Here is a 21,143-nt window from a genome sequence, read left to right as displayed (position 1 = left end):
TTATTGCTAACTTAGATATCCCTATATCTGGAATATGCAGCAAAGACCGAGACTGTGGTGAAAAGGGATGGAAAAAAGAGGAGACGGATAACAGTGAAGAGTGGAGAAACACATTTCTGGACTATCTGTCACACTGGAGAACTCTGATCACAGAGAACATGGCGTGAGGCCCTTCAGGGCCATTACGGACATCGATGGCTCAGACCTTTATTAAAAATCTAATAGCAATATTAACTATTTACATAACAGTAAACTCCTTAGTCAACCAAGCTGACTTAGTAATGTTTCCCTTTGTAAATGTGTACCAAACAAAGTAACAAGCAAACAAATAAATCAGAGGTAGTGTGACACCCATCATTTCAGTTTGAAACAGGTAGGATAGAGAAGTCATTTTTTTTTTGAGCAAGACGACGTGCTCCCTTGTAGACAGGATGTATTTGAAGTACAGACGGTCACCGTGGGAGATGTGTAGCAGCAGAGAGTAGAATATGCAAGCATGGAACAATAAAGCACGGGAGGGCGAGGTCGCCAGAAGATGGAGCAGAAGGACAGGGTGGAGCGGAAGGTAAGTGTAAGGAAGGACTTGAGTGTGTTCGAGGAAGTGAAGGTAACAAGCACAAAGCACTCTTCTGAGAAGTATGGCAGTGAAATAAAAACAGTATCTGAGAAGACAGGGGTTAGGATGGTATTTCTTTTACCTGGTGTTCTGCGATGAGGGCTTTCACCTCTTCGATTTCCTGGGGGATGACTTCTTTGTCCTTGTCACTAAGTGTAGTCTCGGCCCACTGCAACCAAGCCAGCAAAGCTTCCAGCAATTCCTGTTTCGCAATGAGCCCAGCCAGAGCACTTGCCAATCTCTGCTGATGCTGCTTCGCCCAGGCCAGCACCTGTTGGGGAGACGAATGTCTCTGAATTTCATCCATCTTAGGTAATGATTTAATCGACGTAAAAATACACAGCATTTAAATGTAAATTCGGATCATCCTGGGCCTGGAGTCATAACACATCCAGTCTTTCTAGATCCCATCAGTGGTACCAAGACCCAGCTTGCGGAGGACATGAGAGCCCCCTCTGATGTTTGCCCCCTTACTTAGAGATGGGTGTCAAACACCCAGGCTTCCTTGAGATTTCTAATCTGAGTTCAGATATGCATCTTCTGAAGGCTCAAGGATGCTTATTCCATGTAGCACTGAGTGGAAATAAAAATAGCTAAAATCTTAAAATACGGAGTTCAGTTCACGTACGCAATCCATTCCCCAAGCATATACTCCCCTGAAGTACAATTCGGGTGCTGGATTACTCGACAGAGATAATGTGGAAGTGGGACAAAAAAATCATACAGGGAACCGAATATTTGCCTTTTCATGCTTCAGGGACATAGCTGCAAAACGGCTTTAACTTTTTAAATAAAAGCAGACTGCAGAGACAGGTCATGCACACAGGAAGGTATTTTAAAGAGCATTTTTCTTTGCAGAGGCCTCCTGCTCCCACGGTCATAAATGTATCTCAACTGCTGAAGTTTCTTTACCCCCAGTTCTCAAAGCTGTTGCTGCTCTAACAATGACCTGAGACCCACTGACCTCCTCAAACCTGGCCCGGATGATGGTTATCCAGTGCTTAATGGTGGTGATGGAGTCAGGGTGGCAGATGGCCAGGACGGCATCTCCCATACTGGTAGCTTTATTCAGCGCGGCCCGTTTTTCTTCCAGTTTCTTCATGAATTCCTAGGGCAGAAACAAAGACCTCGATTAGCTGCTGGCTCTGGCTGAGAACAAAACTCCAGTGACGTGCATGTGACCGTCAGAGTTAGACAATACACGAGAACTTCAGTTGCTTCATTCACAGCTGGAAATAACTCACTAATTGGGGAATTAAGAGAGGAGAAGGGACAAAAATGGGAAATGAAGTACTTTCTAACATTTATTTCTAAGTACATGGATAACATTTCATGCTTTACAAAACATGTTATGTACAAAAAACACTCTTCTATATCTGGATATCTTATAAGTATAGTAATGGAGAATAGGACTAGGAGAGATAGTATTACCAGAGACAAAAATAATATAGACTGAAAAAAAAATGTCCTAACAAGTAAGACTAGGAGGTTGTATATTTAAAATAGCATGAACTGTGTGCCAGGAATGAGAGGAATATGTACCAAAAAGGAAGAGAGAAGGGTGGGCAAGGAACTATAAATGTTCGGGGTGAGGGAGAGAGGGCCCAAATGTCCAGCAGGAAAGAGCTGGGGAGAGCCTGAAGGGGGTGAGCCTGACAGCCTGACAGCCAGAAACAGCCATCCCCTGCTCTGGTGGGAAGAAGAAGCCTTGACGGGCTTCAAAATGCTTTCAAATCAACCTTTTTGCAAATGTCTCACACACATAACTGTACTTTCTACCATCAGAACTGTATCCATAGATACAGGAGTCACAGAACTCTGAAAGTGTGGCTACAAATGAGGACCTCTGCCTTAAAAAAAAGGTCGCATGCTTCCAAAACCTCATAGTGAGTTTCAAGCACCCGCCAGCACCCCAGTGTGGACCACAGCACTAAGACGGATTCCTTAGAACGGAACAACGGCTGCAGAGGCTGCAGAGGGAGCGGACACTCCGTCCTGCCCGTGCCGTGCGATCAGGGGGATCATCTGAAAATCTAAGTGTTTCCTATAATGTCTAGTGACCTTTTGTTTTCGGGCTCTGTGACGCAGCTCTGTCATATACCTCCTACTCTGGCATGTTGCTATGTTTCCTCACATACTCCCTGGACATTAAGGTCCACAAGATCAGCAGACTGTGTCTTATTCAATTTTGTGTCTTTGTGACTGAATAAATGCTTTTTAACTTTCATTTACATATTTTTACTGCTGTCGTGTCAAGGTTGGATTAACAATATACTCCACTAACATGACCTACTTTTTAAGTATCATAACCTACTTTTAAAAGTATTTTAATTTCCCCCAATATAGATCTGCTTAACTGGAAGGAAAAAAAAAAAGCTTTACTAGGAAGAGAAAACCAGAAGTCAATAATAGCTGTGCTTTCCCAAGGACAGGTGATCTGACCATATACCTTTAATCACCCCTAACCTAGCAGCGCAAGAGTCCTGCCCAGAGTGCCGTGGGCTGGACGATCAACTCCCTGCTTGCATTCTGTGCTCACCTGGGAAAGCTTGCCATTTTTAGAAAGTGGACTGTACTGAGAAGTCTCTGGTCCTGGGGCTAAGAAATTAAATATTCTGTTTTACTTTTATTTGGTCATGTGTGAAGAAAGCAGAGGAAATTAGAAAGAATGGATGATGTTACTGCAAATTATTAGTACTAAGCAGCCCTTTATAAAATTACATGTAATTTTACACTATTTAAAAATATTTAAAGATAAAACAAAAACAACAAACCCCACAACACTACCTGTGCTGTGGACACCCTGCCTCCTGATGTTTCTGGGGGTTTCCTGTTCCTGCTAGGAGGGTGGGGACACCTTACTGTGAGGTGTTGGATATTCACACAGGGCTTCAAGAAGCTACCTGAGACCCAGCTGTGTCAGTGGAACTCGAGCTCTTCCAAACACTGAGCCGAATCAAAAATTTACAATAAATTTGATGTCATTTTCCTACTCTTACATTCTAGCTTCGATTTTAAATGGTTTATGGAGCATTCCGTTCCTCCAGATAATGTTAGACAAGCTTGCACCACTTTTATTAATGACAAGGCAGTATCTCATCGCTGTAGGTTAGGCGACCCAGATGACGTAATCTACGCTACCCTGGCACTAATGACATCCTTTGAACCTGACACTGGAAGATGAGCTATTCAGGGGTGTTAAACAGACCTTTTAAATGAACATGTTGACATCAATATCGCATTCAGTGTTAGCATTGCAAAATTTCTAATTTTTTAAAAGTCAAATGTTAAAAAAAAAAAAAAAAAATGAAAAAAAAAAACCCCACATGTGTTAAGAGGTATCCAGACCACTCTCTTGAGGGTTTTGCTAGTTCTAGGCACTGTTACAAAATAGATGTTGACCTGAAAACTCAGTGGCCAGGTTTTTATTTGGTTAACTATTCAATAGTGTATCTACTTGCAGAATTCATTTTAAGTTTATAATTTATACTACGGGCTACTCCTCAAAAGAATTTAAGGTGGATCTCGATTAAAGCCAGAACTGGCAGAGATTGAAAAATAAAATTTTAAGACCAGTTACTAAATTACTTGCTTGTCTTGCTTACTAAGGTCAAAACTGTTAATTTAGAATTCTAATGGTATAACTTTATAAAAAATGCCAAACGCCCATGAAGGAAGTTTCATTTTGAAATGTACATGCAAGTACAATGAAATTGACCGGTTTTGGTCAGAAGCCAAATAACCCCCTAGAAAAATCAATGTACTTCCAAGAGACAGGAGACGGTGACTCATTTCAGAATAACCACCTTCTTCATAAAGAAAGCATGGAAAGATAGCTACACTTATTTGGGTGCATGGGGACACACCTATGTAAGCAAGGAGGACACGGGTAAATTCTCAAATGTGCCAGATCTTTAATTACTTCTCAGGAAGGGAAATATGCATGCAGTTGATATCTACAATCATGAGTCTATTGGATTTTCTCATTTCATTTTACTTAGCATTTATATAACTCACTTTATGCTGATCAATGAGCGTCCGAAGAGCATCCTCGTCGTCTGGGAGAGCGCCATGGAAACGAAGGGTTTGCTCCGCCTCAGCCAGCCACTCCAGCAGGGCATGCACCACTGAGTGAAATTCCTCTGCCTAACAGTTCACACACACACACACACACACACACACACACACACCCCGAAGAAGATCCCCAAAGATGCTTGTTAGTATAGAGTCCTTCTCTCAATGAAAAAAAAAAAAAGTCTTACATTTACATTGATTAACGATATGCATTATTACCACTAAAAAGATAAAGATACACGTTGCTACACTTTACAAATGTAAGACCTCTAATATATCAAAAAGGCCTATATGAAGACTAATTCACCATTTTAACAATCTGATGTTAGATGCAGGGCAGCCCATTACGCATTCGGGCTGAAAAATTACGAGAGCAGCACTTTTATGTGAAGATGAGAAAACTTTCCTCTGTGACTAATTTAAACTCTTGGGGGGAAGCAAGGCAAGGATGCTCTAAGAATCTACTTCTCCATCGCTGTCCCAGTTAAGAAAGGAGGAGTGAAGCAGTTCTCCACAAGAGCAGTTCTTGTTGAGGCTTTGATAGCTTTCTCACTACCCCCAGCTGCAATTTACAAGACTTCTACCTGACGCAGGGCTGCTTCCAAGCGTGTCTGCTTTGATATGGAGAGTGCACACACGGTCTCCCAGCGTGTGCTCAATTCCTGCATCTGGACCTTGACCCAGGAGGAGTCGTCTCGGCTACCCTCTATGAGCTCTCGTGCCGAGCGCTTCAGGGCCTGCACGCTGCTGGTCCTCTTCCCCAGTTCTTTTTGGAAAACCTAGAAAGAGCATATTTTTATAAAAAATTTATTTTTAACAACAAAACGAAACCAGTAAAACACAGTTTGGAATATATGTGTACATGACTCATGTACCAGTCTCTAAGATCTACAGTTTAATGAGCCATACTTTTCACAGAATCTTCAGGAGCTAAGTCATGACACATTGCTCCTATCAGAGTGCTGTGAAGAACATGGTAAAGCTGTTCAATCTTCTAGCACTCTCCTGAGTGAACAAACCTTAATTTTCAAATGATGCCTTGGATTTAAATAATGGTGGCCACTCAGTTTCAATGGCACAAAAGAAAACATCACATTCTCTTTTTTCTATAATTCTTTAGTATGGCATCCCAATTCCTCTCAAATCCTCTAAGTGCCCAGATGTGCAGGCTACCTCATTCCTCTTAATTAACAGACATATCTAACAGACTAACAAAGAACTAAGCAATCCTGGGGTACTGCACGGGGGTATTGGAGGGAATGGCAGGGGTGCTCACAGGGAAGTGGTGTGCAGTCTTCTTCTCTGCAACACGGCTTCAGCTTTCGGTATCCTGAGAACTAACCTCCAGTGTCAAATTTTAGATGCTTACATCCTTACCTGTCATTTTGGAAGAAAAGCTTTCTTCCCCCTCTTGCCTAATTTTGATAAACTTTGATGTGTCAGGAGTTAGACTGGCTTCTTTTGGCCATAGACCTAATCTAAAAAATGAGCCCAGGGTCCTTCATTTCTGATCCAAGAGTCTGTGTATGCAACTATATCTTTCAAATTAACCAAGCTTATTTTAGTATATGTGTTGCCGAAGCGAGCACAAATTAACCAAGCTTATGGATAGAATAATATTAACTTATTTTTCTAAAAGATGATCACAAATGAATTATTACTAAGCACATCTTATCATTTTGGCTCTATCCATGAGTTTCTATTCTGATAATCAGATCATTCATAAAAGTGAGGCCATCAAAAACAATCCAAACATAGTGGAATGAATTATTTGCTTGATTTCACTCTAATGGTGTTAAATGAGATGTGTCTGCAGACAGACACACACACACACACACACACATACACACACAGGCACAGAAAATACAGTGTCTATATAATCTGTTTGTGATAGGACTAGCCTGATAGTTCTGAGCAGACTTTCCAATGTACTTTGTGAACTTAAACTTCTTCCCAAGCCTTCCAGTTGTATTACTAATGCTGAATGATTAACTTATTCTTGATGACCTTTAATATATAAAAACCTGGCAAGTGCTGAAGGGAGTAAATATTTAGACAGTGAGTTTATACAAATGGCATTTATGTAAAAAGTAACATTACACTATTCATTACTCATTGAATGAATGCCAAGGAATAAGAAAGTTTGTATTAATCATGCACAAAACATTTGTTTCAATATAGGCAAAGCAACAAAACTCAAAATTCTTAATTTTGTAGGCCCAATCACAATTCTTCATTTATTCTTTGATTTTTTGATAATATTCAAATGCAACAAACTCTCTTTTATAGATATAATCAGATAACAGAACCAGAAAAGGGGAAATAAATATGCAAAAGGACCAACTATTTAAAAAGGAACAGGTTAAGATCAAAATAGCATAGCTAGGGAAGTATAAAGAAAACATTTTAAAATGAAATAAATTTTCTGAATTCAAAAATAACAGAGGAGAAATAAAACATGAGTTCAAGTACAGTGCTGTAAGATATTTGTATATAAAGTCTACTCTGGTACAACCATTCCACATTACTACTGTGCCTCAGATTGTTTTCGAGGTTCTTTAAGTTGTAATACAACATTTTACCATAATTTTGGACCTTGCACTCAGTATCAGTTGGAGGTCTTGAATATTCCCTTTGATTGGAACAAAAATTTTAAATCCATCTCAGGAGATTGCAAGGAAACCACCTGACTTAAGGTAATAATCGAATCCCTCAGAGCCTATGCTGATAGCTCATAAATTGCTAGAGTTCAAGGGGCAAGGTTAAACAGTTTTTAAAAACAGAAAAGCAGCCTATCTTGACCCCCATAGATCATGTCACAAATGCATATACTTATGCAATGACCAAGTTCCAGGTCACTGAGGGAGTGATTTTAAATTACATTACATAATTATTTACATACATAACAAAAGACTGTAAAACATTCTTGGAACATGTTTTAAAGCACCAGAGAATGAAATCACTTTCTAAGTTCTAAAAGGTTTTAGATCTGGAAATTGGAAGAAAAAAAAAAGTATCTCAATTGATACTAATTTCCCTGTATCACTTTTAAAGTTGGCTTCCTGATTCTGCTCAAATGTACACATATATCAATATTAAAGACTGTTATGCAGTATGATATATAATCTCTAGATTTTAAAAGGCTAAGGTAAGGGGTTACAGTTTCCTCTAATCTCAGGATAATCAATGAGATCAATAAAATGTCCCAGATAATAATACCTTGTGATTATCGATCAGATTCATCACCAAATCAATGTCTCCGTGGACAGGTTGGTCTTCTGCCAGCTGGGGTTCAACTCTATACAGCCAATCAATGAGGGCCTGCAAGGCATCTGTGAATTGTCCAGAAAATAACAGGGCTTCCTCCAATTTGTTTTGTCTGGGGGGAAAAAGGTGGAAAAATCAATCTGAGCAACAAAAAAGCCACCCTATATATCCGAACATCTAAAATCCATTTATGAAGGTTGAGCAGTCCTCAAAGAAAAAAGCAATATATTGGTATTCAATGCTGTTTCTTTGCTTTCCTTAGAAAATAACAAAACTTTTCTCAAATTTTCTTTGTTATTCCTTAAATAGATCGCATCTGTTTTCGGAAAATTCCCTCATCATCACCTCTAGAAATCAGTGACCCTTCACAGTTTCTTCAATAAAAAAAATATGCTTTAAAAATTTTTTTTTGTTTTAAATTATCATACAGTAAACTTGACTTTTTTGAGTGTACAGTTCTGTAACACATGTAGAGATTCATGTAACCATCATCATACTCAAGAAACAGAACAGTTCCGTCATCCCCCTAACCTCCAACATGCTGTCTGTGGTCACAGCCTGCCCCATCTCCAACCCCTGGCATTCATGTGTCTGTTTGCCATGAAATCATTTATAGGACATTGTAAAAAGCACATAATCTTTTGAAATTGAAGGTTTTAAGGATTTTAAAAAATTAACACCAAAATTTCTATATTCTTTCTATATATACTATAGACTATATTCTAATTTTCTATTCTAATATAATTTTATTACTAGAATATAATATTCTATTTAACCTTGATACTGACAGAAGTAATTAGATCAAGGATATATGAATTATTTGAAAACATTTCTAAGATATTTGAACTCTTCTACTAGTATTATACTTCCTAAGTACTTAAAGATTTTGAAATTAGTTCTGGGTCTTCACGTTTCAAGTAAAATGAGAAGGAAGACTGGAAAGGGGTGGATGGAGTTGGAAGGGAACACCAGGGTCAGATTGGGAGGAACTTGCCCACCACATTAAGGAGCCTGTGTTTTGGTTCACACTCAGTATTAAGTTCCTAAAAGGTATGAGGCAGGGCAATGACAAGATCCCATTCATATTTTAAAAAGACCACCCTCTTAGTTATGGGGAAATTGGATTAAGGAGGACAAGAGCAGACATGGGGAGACCAGTGACAAGTCAGGTATGAGAGGACAGGCTTGGAGAATAATATCACTTTTGAGTGAATCGAGTAATTAAAAATAAGTAATCATGAACAACGAAGCGTTCTCGGTGCAGGCAGTATGTAATTACGGTATTACAGATGACCAGAAGTTCCCAGGCAAAGGAGGTATTTAAGGTTCCTAGAATGTTCCTACAAAGCACCACACCTGTATACTCAAAAGAAGCCTACAAGGTAACCAAACTGCCTTGAAGAACATTTTACCTTTCCACAGATTTTCCACAGATAGTATCCCATTTGTCTCTGAGTTCACTCAGCATGTCATCCAGTTTAAGGTTGTCATCAGCCAAGGAGGTTTTCTCCTTCAGAGAACGTCCAGTTCTGTTGGTGGTGTCATAGACAGAATGCTTGGCTCCAAGTGATTTCTGAAACTCCTATATATTTAACAAGAAAACAGTATGCATTTCTACTTAGGACTAATAAATAGGTAAGAGACATTACAAGAGTCGCCCCTAATAAATGGAGTCTAAATAGAGGAAGACATCAGGAAATAATCAAGTCCAGGAATTTTATAATTCCAACCAGGGTGGAAAAGAATCTTTATAAACTGAAGAATTTATTTTTCTCAGAAACCAGGTGTCTTTGAGAGTACCTATTATTATGAAGACAATAATTTCAAAGCAAAACAAATCTTGAATCTTTTGTAGCTATAAACCACAAACAGTATACTGGTTATAATAAAATGAAATTGCTAATCGACTATTGAAAAACCCAAGAGTTTGGAAAGGGAAAAGTAGTTAACACTCAATGAGTAACTAAAGGTCCTATGTGGACACAGTGACTCATAATCTGTAAATTTACTACAGTTTTGGTTTTTGGTCAGACAGATCTGTTGTCACACATCCTGGATGTTCACAACGATGTTACATATAATTTTATCTGTGAGCCAGGATGAGGGACAAAGAAGAACCACATCTCGAAATTCCTACATTCTGACCTACTGCTCATTCTAGTCACACCCCTCGGCAAGCCTATCCCCCTCCTCCTCACCTCTATGATGCCTTTCACAAGTCTCTCAGGATCTACAGATCACTTTTCCAGTATCAAATAGCTATGTTGCTAATGTGACATCTATACTTTGCTATTTTTACATTGTTAATCTGCATGTTTGTGCATGTAAATATGTATGTGTGGGAGGGCTGGATTATATTCTGTCTACACAACTCAGTTACAAGCTTTTCTAGAGCAGGGACATTGTCTTTGCAGGCCTCTCATTATCATCTTCTATCTTGTGTGTGTTTGTAAGTATGTAATAGCAAGAATGAGACAGCTGCCACTGAATATACACTCTCAGGGATGGGAAGGAAGGAAGGTCAACTTAATCAGCATCTTACAAGCTCATAATAACATAACACGGAAACACCACCACAGTGATTCCAAATCCTGGTAGCACACGAGAATCACCCTAGATAATAAAATGCTATGCAAATGTATAATTTTCCAAAATAACCTTGGTTATAATTACCTAATGAGCTTTTATTGCCTTTAAAAGCTAGACACTTTAAGTGTCTTAATATGACTAAGATATTTATTTTGTTTTATAATAGGAAGCCACTTCATCTGGGAATTTTTAAGCAATAAACACCATTACAGTACCACACTATTTCTGTAGTTTTTTTCTCTCATTATTTTTTTCTTATTATTCAATAACAGAATGTTAGTTTTAGAATCCTGGTATTGACAGATTTTTTTCAAAAGAACAGATACATAAAAAATGTTATAGCTGAATACAGGACAGATTAAAACTTTTTAAAAACAGAAAAATACCCAAAAGATGAACAGAAATGACTTTTAAAGTTGGCTTAATGTACCTTGTACCCTTATCTCAGACAAATGCTGACTTTGGCAACAAGTCACACTAGGAAAAATAGAGAATCCACCAGGGTTCTTCACATATTCTTATTTCTAGGATTCTCCAACTTACTCACACAGTATACTTTCATAAGACGCCATGACATGACAACTATGTTCAAGTTCAAATAGGCATTCTATTTTGAGAAGGAGCCTCTCTTTTTTCCATCAGAGGGGAAGGAAGGAAGGTGCTGCTCACTGTCATTGTGCTGTCAGTATTGAATGTGGCAGATCAAGGGCAGAGGGTGCCAGCAGAACAAGCCACTCATAAGTCCTCATCTAGTCAAAGAACAGGTGCTCAATGTTTCCTTCTGCCATCCTAGGATCATGACCTCCTGAGCTTAGTTAGAACCACCCAGGGAAGCAATCAACCTATATGAAGATGATGGCTAGAACTTCCCATGATGATAAATCCTACATCACCCCAATTTTTTCCAGCTTTTTAAAAATTATCATGTTTCAAGCAATAATATATATGTAGATGCTTAAAACTATAAAAGTGTTTTTTCAGGACCCACTCTCTTTTACCCATATCCTCACCCTGAGGGCTGATGATCACTTTATAACCAGAATGACGGACCCAAATTCAAAGAGTTGAGGAGGACTGGGGGGAATGTTCTTTGAATGCCATGTGGTATGAATATAAAAGGGAGAAAATATAAAATAATATGTTTCTACACCTTCTAGTCTACACAAGAAAGCCACTAACTATGTGTCTTTGAGGATAAGGATGGAATTTCATATACAACACATATACAATAAAATACCAGTTTGTGTAGAGGCAACCAATTTTTCCCCACTAAACTGTTTTGAAAGAACATATATGACAAAATTTACATTACTTTTTGCTGTAAAATTATCTTCTACATGGCATTTGATCTATGAAAGAAATTACAAGACAGACATGTGAAAAACTGAAATGCCAACATTTGAGCTCCTATAAATCTTCTATGTTATAGATTATAGAACATTTCAGTTTTCATTTTGTGTATTTTCTTTTAACAATTCACCCTAGAATAGTGGAATAGTCAGCAGAGAGAAAAGATACTATTGCCACTTGACCAATGTGAAGGGTAATCAGTTTTAAATTTAATGGAGGTCCATATTGGACAGCCTTTTTTTTCCTAGTGATGAATAAATACACAACCAAGTAAGAATTTAAAAGTGATCTTGAGATACAGAACGACATATATGCTTTTCTTAATTGTAGACCCACCTTATGCTGTGCAAGTTGTGTTTTTATCTTGTCTGGATCATTGGCGATTTCCAGTTCAGAATCCAAAGATTTTTCTGATTCCTCTAGCCATTCCATAAGTTTACTCCAAGCTTCATGGAACTGTAAAAGAAATGTACATCTCCGTCCAGAAAATTTTCCAGTGTGCTCGCTATATTAGAAATCTAGCATATTTTTAAAATAGAAATTAATGTTAATGAAAATGTTAAAAATTATTAATTCAAATTTCCCCTAAAAAAGAAGAAAGTAGTAGCTTCATCGGATTACAAATGTCTTATTAACTCTTGGTTTCTGTGGTCGTGTCCCCCCATGGTCACTTTGTTATAACTCATTCAAACACATAAACTTTAACAAAAACAGAAATGAGACTAGAAACAGGGAACCAGGGAGAACTTCCCTCTTTCCTTTTGCTTAGTAATTAACATAACCTGTCAAGAGAATTTTATTTGTCCACTGCCCTCGTTGACAGATCTGGGTTTACTTCTGAGGTGTTTCACTCCCATGTTAAGGAAAAGGAACAAAAAGGGAGGGACGAAGGATAAAGTTTATAAATCGGTCTTAAAAAGTAACAAGAACAACAACAACAAAGGCCTTACCATTCTTACTTAATACAAAGGGAGTTCAGTATCTTTATTGCTGCTATCAAAATCCTCAAAGTCATGCCTGTGCCTCATGTACTGGTTTTATATGTAAGAGCATCCACGGTATGTGAATTCTAACAAAATATAATTCTCTTCGGCATCTATGACCTTGCAGTATTCTGGTGCTATGTATACTTGATTTCAGCCACGGTCTCTTTTCTGTTTATCACAGAGAACTAATGAATACTATTTTTGGATACCAAATTGTGAGACTGGTTATAAGTAATTTCTTATAATAAACTTGAGTGGATGGATACATAACAAAAAACTGAAGTAATCAAAATAAAATCTGTTTTATATCAAAGCACATTAATAATGAAATAACAAAAAGACACTTAGCAATAAACAATAAGAGCATGGGATCACAAGGCTGGCAGGGCCTGATGAGATCACCTCACCGCAAACCTGTTCCCTGACACATCCTTCCCACAACTCCAATCAACTTAAATATGAAAATACAGAGGCCAGAAGAGGCATAGAAACTGCCAAAGTCAGAGAACTACGATCCACATCCAAACCCAAACTAAGATGTTAGGATAATAAGAAAGAAAGAAAAGTCACAGTGTTTGGTAGTCCTGCTACAAATAATGTCGGCTACCACGGATGGAATTTTAATGATACAAATGCACAGATTCTAAGGCTGGTCCTGCTTTAAAAACTATTTTTAAGCCACATAAACAGAAGAAATGCTATGCTTTTGCACCAAAAGAAGCAGAAAAACCTTACAGATTAAATAAAATGAGAAAATTCTATTTTCTCCTTATAAAAGGAGAAAGACTTCTATAAATTAGATGTTCGTAACTCAAGTAATGCCCACACTACAGAGGACGCTGCTACCTTGGTGGGGAGAAGGACGTCAGGCTTATCATTAATACTGTCTTAAAAAAGACAGTAAGAGACAGATTCTATTCCACAGGCTCACTGATAACACTGAACACATCATACATCCCACTCAAAAATAAATAATACAGCATGTAATCCTACAACAAATCAATTTGTCATTTCTAAAGCTTTTAACAAATTTATTCTGAGAGCTTTAAACACTGAAACATGTGACTCCCATGACATCTTTTGTATCACCCAACTGAGCCTGGCTCCCCAAAAGAACAGAGGCCGATGCCAACTACAGGAAAATGCAACTAAACGGGGCAAAAAGAGTCATTAGAAAATTCAGCCTCAACATTACACTGAGTTTCTAGCAAAATTCAAAGATACATGCCAACCAAGGCAGGCGCGTCTCCCTCTTCCCTGGAGCACAGAGACACGGAATTTTACCTCTTCTCTGTGTTTAGTCTAGGAATGGAATATTAATAACAGGTGAAGAGAGGAAGGGGCATTCCTTGTGAGATTCTCGAGATTCTCTAGATTAAAAGAAAAAGGAAAAAAACAGCCCTAAAATGTTCAAACACTTAAATTAAAAGCAGCATGGAACTGCATCAAAATACGAGAGATGAAATAAGAGCCTGTCAACAAGGGTACAGATTCAGAGACGTGAGGAGCACACGGCAGCTCAGACACAGAATCAGCCCTTTCAGGAAGCTGCCTGGAGGGTCAAGTGTCCGCCTCTCGGCCCTGAGAGTCTGTGGACAAAGTCTGGCTGAGGAGCTAAACACAAGGTAGCAATATAATACACTTACTCCGGGTATGAGAGTAGAGATTGCAAGGACAAAGGGAAAAACAAACAAACCTAATAACAAAAAATCCGAGCCTCTTTTTGGACCTTGTTGATAACGGTTAGTCTATGAAGCCAAGCTATAATCAGTCTTTTCAAGATTAGTCCCCAGGACCGGAAGGTGCTGCCAGGGCAAAGAGTGATGTCACCACTGAAAGTCAGGCCACAGCCAGGAAATAAACCCCTTGGCCTTGTGCCACGATTGTTACAACGAATACAGCCTGCCTGAAAGTACTTTAACAGCATGATGTATATTTCAACATGTAGAACTGATTGATCTCCAAGTTCAGAGGGTTTTATGAAGGTTTACCTGCTTGGCTCTCTTCCTTGCTTCATCCAAAGATCTTCCTCTTTCTACTAACCGTTGAACCACTTTTTCCCACCGACTCTGGACACTTATCAATAGATTCTTAATTAGGACAACATCTTGTTTCTGACTGAAATATTTCAGGTGGGTTCCGGTTTTGTCCAGCTCTATTATCTGCTCACGGTGAGAATTTACTTCATTGGCAAAGACCTTTCCCAAAGGGAAAAAAAAAAAGGTAGAATTAGAAAGAAATGAAAAACTGTTCTATCTTAAAAATGCTTTTGGTGTCATAAGCTGAACCATTCTAAAGGACAAAATAAAGTTTTCAAACTACCAAATTCATGCTTCTGACATTAAAACAGTCTGTTGTCTAAAAAGGTCTGAAATGAGAATGCTCTCCATCTGAGTTACAACATACCTTGTGTTCATCGATTTGAAACAAGACTGTGTCTAAGATAAGACTTGGCCGAGAAGCTACATTTAGGGTCTGTTCAGCCTGGGTTAGCCAGTTGATGAAGTCTTGGAGAGAATTGTGGAACTCCATTGCCAAGTTGAGGGCCTCTTCCAGTTTAGTCTGCGAAGACAGATTATTTAGTATTTGATGATATTTAATTCCCCTCCCCTCCCCCCGCCCCAGTTTAACCACTCTCTGGCAGATTTCTTTCCCATCCACACTTTATTTATACCTAATCTGTGTTTCTGTATTACCTAAGCAGTTTATGAATGTAGTGGGCTTTCACTAAAATACTGGCAAACCAAATTCCTTTAAGTATAGTGAGAATATCTCACTGCAGCTAAAAAATCTAATATAAACTAAAATTGTGATTCAGCGGCAATTAACTACAGAAGACAATTACTAAACAGAATCTGTAGAAAGAAAACTTGACATTCACATGATTAATGCTGGGGGTCAAAATACTATGAAACATATACACATTATGCTCTGTCACGGAGGGCACACAATCTAGTATTCCTAGCCTATCGTTTTTCTTGTAGCATTAAACAGTGATAATTTTAATCCCTTTTCATGGACTTCTGTTATGGAAGTGCTGATTATATATACAATCATCTCACTCTCTTGACCTCCCTCTTTCCCTCCCCACTACATACATAAATAAGTGTGATTAGAATTATTTAACAATCCAGAATTAGAGTGGTTCACAAATTTAAAAATATACCTAGTAACACCTGACCTGTGATCTGTTTGAATAGACTGCTTTAACTCTGTTCTCCTGTGTTAAAAGAGAATACTGTTTCCAATTGACCCCATGAAACCTCCATATATATACGAAGAAAATTTAAACACGGATCGTTAAAAGTTCCACTGATAATTCTACTCAGAGATAAAGTAAATCCCATGAAATAAAACAACTAAAACATTCATTCTATGACATTAATTAAAGCACATACTTTCCTTTCATTGAGTTTGGTTTCCACCGATTCCCATTTTTCTTTCAAGTTACTTAAGTCTTGGTCAATTGTCTCTGCAGATTTGGGGCATCTTGCAAGCATCTGCTGGCCTTTCTGCATCAGACTTTTATATGTTTCTTCTTTAACATCAAAGGCAGCACAGATTTCCTAAATTGATATATCCCAAGTTATATCATTTTTAAAAGAATACAATCTAAGAGTTCCTTTTCCAGGTCATCAATCTCAAGCCCCTTATCATATATTCACCTCTATCCAACACAGAGAATAACCCTGACACATTCAAATTTTTCACTATATTGAAACAACACCTAAACCTATGGACATACCCTGTCTGCTAGAAATCTCAGAAATGGTGCTATCATTACCGGTCCATTCCAGCATGCTAAAGTTTGTGAAGTAATGTTTTAAATGTTTTCAAGAAGGGTTTCACTGCACTGTAACCAATCAGGTCTGTGACCGTGAGCAAGTAATTTAACCTCTCTGGGCCTCAGTCTCCTCCTCTGTAAAATGGATTTTCTAAGTCTCTCCTCAGACTATGATATGATGGCTGTAATAATTTTTGGTATAATTTAAATCTGTGTTCAGAGGACAAACAATGAATAGAAAATAAAGACCCAATACAGTAAGAGATTTGAAGCTGATTATTTAGACTTTGGAATCACAAAAGACAAACTTGTCGTACTATGAATGTTGCTCTCATTTATAGAATTTTTAAAGCTTTCAACTGGAATGTAGTGTGTTCCTTCTACAGAGAATATTAAAAAACTATGAAGGCAAATTCAGAATTTAATATCAATAAAACAAGAGTTACATTCATATAAAAATTAAGACCAGCTCTATTTCAGTGGTTCAATTATAATATGGGTCAAATTATAGCTCCTATTGAAAAGTACATTCTATGTCTAACATTTTCAACATTTTCAACTAACATATTTCAATAATTTTTAAATCTGAGATATAATTCATAAAATTCACCATTTTAAAGTGTACAATTCAGTGTTTCTAGTGTATTCACAAAAATGTGCAACCATTACTACCAATTCCAGAACATTTTTATACTCTCAAAACTTTGTGATTTCTTAAGCCCTAAAAAAACAAAACAAAACAAAACAAAAAAACCTTTCTAAACATACTTATGATATCACCTACCAAAAGCCTTTAATCCTAAAGCAAAACTTTTAAATACAGCTAAATCTCAGGAAACTGTAATATTCCAGGTTTTCTAGTTTCCTTCATTTCTAACACAACCAAATCAAAAGAGCATTACTAAAATGATATTAACAAGTAGCAATAACTGTTTAGAATTCCTTAAATCATGGAATTTACAACTATATTGGGTTAAGCAAACTCATTTTCAGTACCTCACCCAAACCAGGTAAGTGGATATATAGAGCAATATTTTTCTAAAAGTAAAGTATTTCTAAGATAAGCTCTTTGCTTTCCACCTTTTTACTACATTTTTCTAAATCAACATTTAAAAACTATTTGTTATTAGAGAATAATCCCAAGCATGTTTGTTTAAGAAGTCATTAAACTTCTACTTAATGGACACCGTCCATGATAACTATGCAGGTAGTTCCAGGAAAGTAAGAAGTATCTGAAAGTCAGTTAGGTTTTATGCAAAAGGAAGACAAGCACTGCCAAGTTATTACTTAGTCAATTATTTTTTCAGTGAAACAAATGGGTCCCCTGTGGCACCAAAAAAATTACAGTAACAACAACAACAACAAAACCACGTACACAGTGATTTTCTACAACAATGAATATACATTAAAGTTTTCTAGGAAATTCTATACTGGATTGATAGAATTGATTGTAACTGCTCATAGCAACTGTAAACTGAGTAAGATGCTACCTCTGTTGTATTTCTTCACAACACCTACAAAATGGTTACTTCCTCTCCAAAGCACCAAATTCAAAATTATTTACAACTAAGTGCTGTTTCAACAAGCTCCTACAACAACATTGGACATCTAACAAAGAAGACAGGCTTTAATGTGTAATGGATCATTTCTTTTTTCACCAATCCTTAAGCACTTGTACTTTTATTTCCCAAGATACTAATTATCAGCATTTGGATATTAAAAAATTTTTTCTGATGCAAATTCACAAGTATAAAAAAGGACTAGTTTTCAAAATCTGAAACAGACTGCTTTCTCTTAGAACTTCTGAAGCTGAGTTATAATGTAAATGAATAGGAAATGTCAATAAATCGAAACCTAAATTTAATTTGTCAGTCCACATTTCTGTGAAAGAAAGCCAGAGTCTCAAGTTCCATTATTTTTTCGTCCTTATCTTTAAGAGTTGACAGTGCCACAGAATCTGGGTGGGAAGAGCCCAGAGGCACAAGGCCCCCAACTGGACAACTAACAGAAGCCTCCTCTTGTCCATAGCGGGTGTGGGTGTGAAGCTGAAGATATGGCCCCATCACCAGTAAAACAAACAAACAAACAAGTAACTCTTGAACAGAACAAGAACATATTTTCCAGCCTTCCAGGAAACTAGGTGGGAGTATCATGCTTACACCAATAACTTTAAAGTCAATTCTGATTACTTTAGGGACTTTTCTTTTCACTCAAGCAACAACAGTTTATAATTTACACTATGTTGTGTTACTATCCATACAAGCTCATCATTTTATGGGGAAAAGTTTGCTTCTAAAAAATGTCTAAGCTTCTAAAACCTTTTTTCCTATACTGACGCACTAATCTTTGAAATAAAGAATAGGTTCTGACTTGAAAATTTTAATCAATAAATGGTTTTTCTAAGCACTTACACATTAAGATTTCTGCTATAAAACTGTATATCCTTTAAACCTTCTCCCACAATTTATTTATCACCAGGGCCCACGCAAAATGGTCAGTGTCTTAATCGGAGGCTAGAGCTGTAGGAAATAATATACTTACCATGTGGGCATTAAGCTGCTCCCTGGCTGTCTCTGGTAAACCTCCCAGAGGTTTGGATGCTAACAGATGACGCTCTGTGTCACTTAGCCACTGCTGCAAATCCTCAATCTCACCATGGAACCCTTTCGCCTGGAGTGATAGAGAGTTTTAAGTTCGGGCCATAAACACATTGTCACTTTCCAGCAGAAAACAAGGTTTAAACAATCCCAGCCTGCTAAGCCTCTCCGTGCATGCTTAAGAGCAGGCAGGTGCAGATGGATTTGCTGCCTTTCCTCATCCTGAGAGCTCTGGCAGGTAAGACTATTACACTAAGAACCAGAGGGCTGCCTTCTCATCTGCTCGGTTCTTTATCCCACTTATTTTTACTCCTCTCCTGAGGAATAAAAATCAAACAATGGTCTGCAAACCAATCAAAGAATTCCAGGCTATTTTTTTTTAAAGACTTATTTATTTATTTTAGAGAGAGACAGAGAGAGAGAGAGAAAGAGAGAGCATGGGGGGCAAGGGAGGGGCAAAGGGAGAGAGAGAGAGAATCTCAAGCAGATTCCCCCCTGAATGCGGAGCCTGATACAGGGCTCCATCCCACGACCCTGAGATCATGACCTGAGCCAAAATCAAGAGTCGGATGCTTAACCGACTGAGCCACCCAGGCGCCCCAGAATTCCATGCTATTTTGGTCCTGCAGGCCAACAAAAGTTTGAGAATTTATCCTCTTACTCACCTGGCGCAAGGCACCATCTAGCTGCTGCTTCCTTTGTTCTGTTTTTTCCAAAACATTTTGCCAGCGTTGATTTAAAACCTCTAGCTTGTTCTGAAGGTTGCTTGCTTCTTCTCCTGCACTTGATTCAATTAGATCATTTCCGGCTTTATTAACGGCTTCCACTGTGGACTGATGGGCTAATACATCATTTTGAAGCACCTGAAAATATTAAGATAACACTATATTTACTAGCTCATAACATGTTAACATCGCTTTTAAGCAACTTTTATCTGCTGAGTTTAAAACATTCTGAAGCAAAAACATCACAGGCATAGAATTTTAACACAAGAAAGTGTTAAAATGGTGAACTTCTTTTCCCTTAACTTTGCAGCTTTCCTGGATATACCTTTAGTCTACCAACAGTCCCTGAAATGATTATGTAAGAACATTTTGTTAGTTCTTTTGCATTGAATAACCTTGCAATCGAGGACATTAAATATCTGGAGATTATAATTAAAATGTTCTATACGTTTTCATTTGATTCAAACTCATTTTAATTTAACTTAATTTTCATGTCTTAAGTAAACAATTTTCAAAAAGGAGCGATCTTTAAAAAAGCATGTACTTTGATAGGTTAACAGCACTAATCACTTTCAGAGGTAAGAGTTAAATATTCTTGTGGCCAAAATATAAAGGTAAATCTATAAAATTCATTCTTCTAAATGGTCCAAGTCCTGCTACATAAGGCAGAGCCTAGGGGCCAGAGAAGAAAGGAGAGGGATGGAAAGATTCCCTCCCTTCTTCCGGCAACTGGGCTGGTGATTTTAAGCTGTTTCACTTCTGACCTTTAAGAAATGGAAGGAGAAGGGAGAAGTAGACCTTTCTAACTGCTCACAGATAAATAAACAGAACTAAAAGATCCCTACTCATGCCCTACCAAAATAAGTGCATCAGGGCGTGTCATGTCCCTGCCGCTACTGTATTCTATAAAATTCCTGTCACCAATGTATGCTGCTTTTAAGGACAAATGCTAAGTTTATGAAAATGTAAATGCTATATCAACTCACACTATGGGAATAAACATCTTTTCATGCAGAGACAGTCTGACTAGTCATTACTGCTCTTACAAAAGTATAAGACAGACATTAAGTAATAAAAAAATATTAATGATACAAAATTAGTCCTAATTGCCTAATCAGATATGGTTGGGCAATGACTATATATATATAGACTATA

At 37.7% G+C, this 21,143-nt stretch overlaps 1 protein-coding gene across 23 annotated transcripts in view; it reads right to left on the bottom strand.

Moving 5' to 3' along the window:
- Nucleotides 1–21,143, bottom strand: part of DST (dystonin) — a 470,287-nt gene that overhangs the window by 17,654 nt on the left and 431,490 nt on the right. For all 23 annotated transcript variants that reach the window (XM_078055212.1, XM_078055192.1, XM_078055195.1 and 20 more), the window contains 12 exons: nt 19,929–20,126; nt 19,208–19,336; nt 16,281–16,448; nt 15,289–15,444; nt 14,874–15,080; nt 12,233–12,352; nt 9,370–9,539; nt 7,910–8,069; nt 5,275–5,469; nt 4,634–4,762; nt 1,581–1,724; nt 699–887 (listed from right to left, as the gene is read on the bottom strand). In XM_078055212.1, coding sequence (XP_077911338.1) covers nt 699–887; nt 1,581–1,724; nt 4,634–4,762; nt 5,275–5,469; nt 7,910–8,069; nt 9,370–9,539; nt 12,233–12,352; nt 14,874–15,080; nt 15,289–15,444; nt 16,281–16,448; nt 19,208–19,336; nt 19,929–20,126 — 1,965 coding nt within the window. The remainder of the gene's footprint in view (nt 1–698; nt 888–1,580; nt 1,725–4,633; nt 4,763–5,274; nt 5,470–7,909; nt 8,070–9,369; nt 9,540–12,232; nt 12,353–14,873; nt 15,081–15,288; nt 15,445–16,280; nt 16,449–19,207; nt 19,337–19,928; nt 20,127–21,143) is intronic.

Source organism: Halichoerus grypus, chromosome 9 (genome assembly GCF_964656455.1).
Source record: "Halichoerus grypus chromosome 9, mHalGry1.hap1.1, whole genome shotgun sequence".
NCBI lineage: Eukaryota > Metazoa > Chordata > Mammalia > Carnivora > Phocidae > Halichoerus > Halichoerus grypus.
Note: the sequence above shows the minus strand (reverse complement) of the source record. Positions and strands in the feature narration are given on the sequence as shown.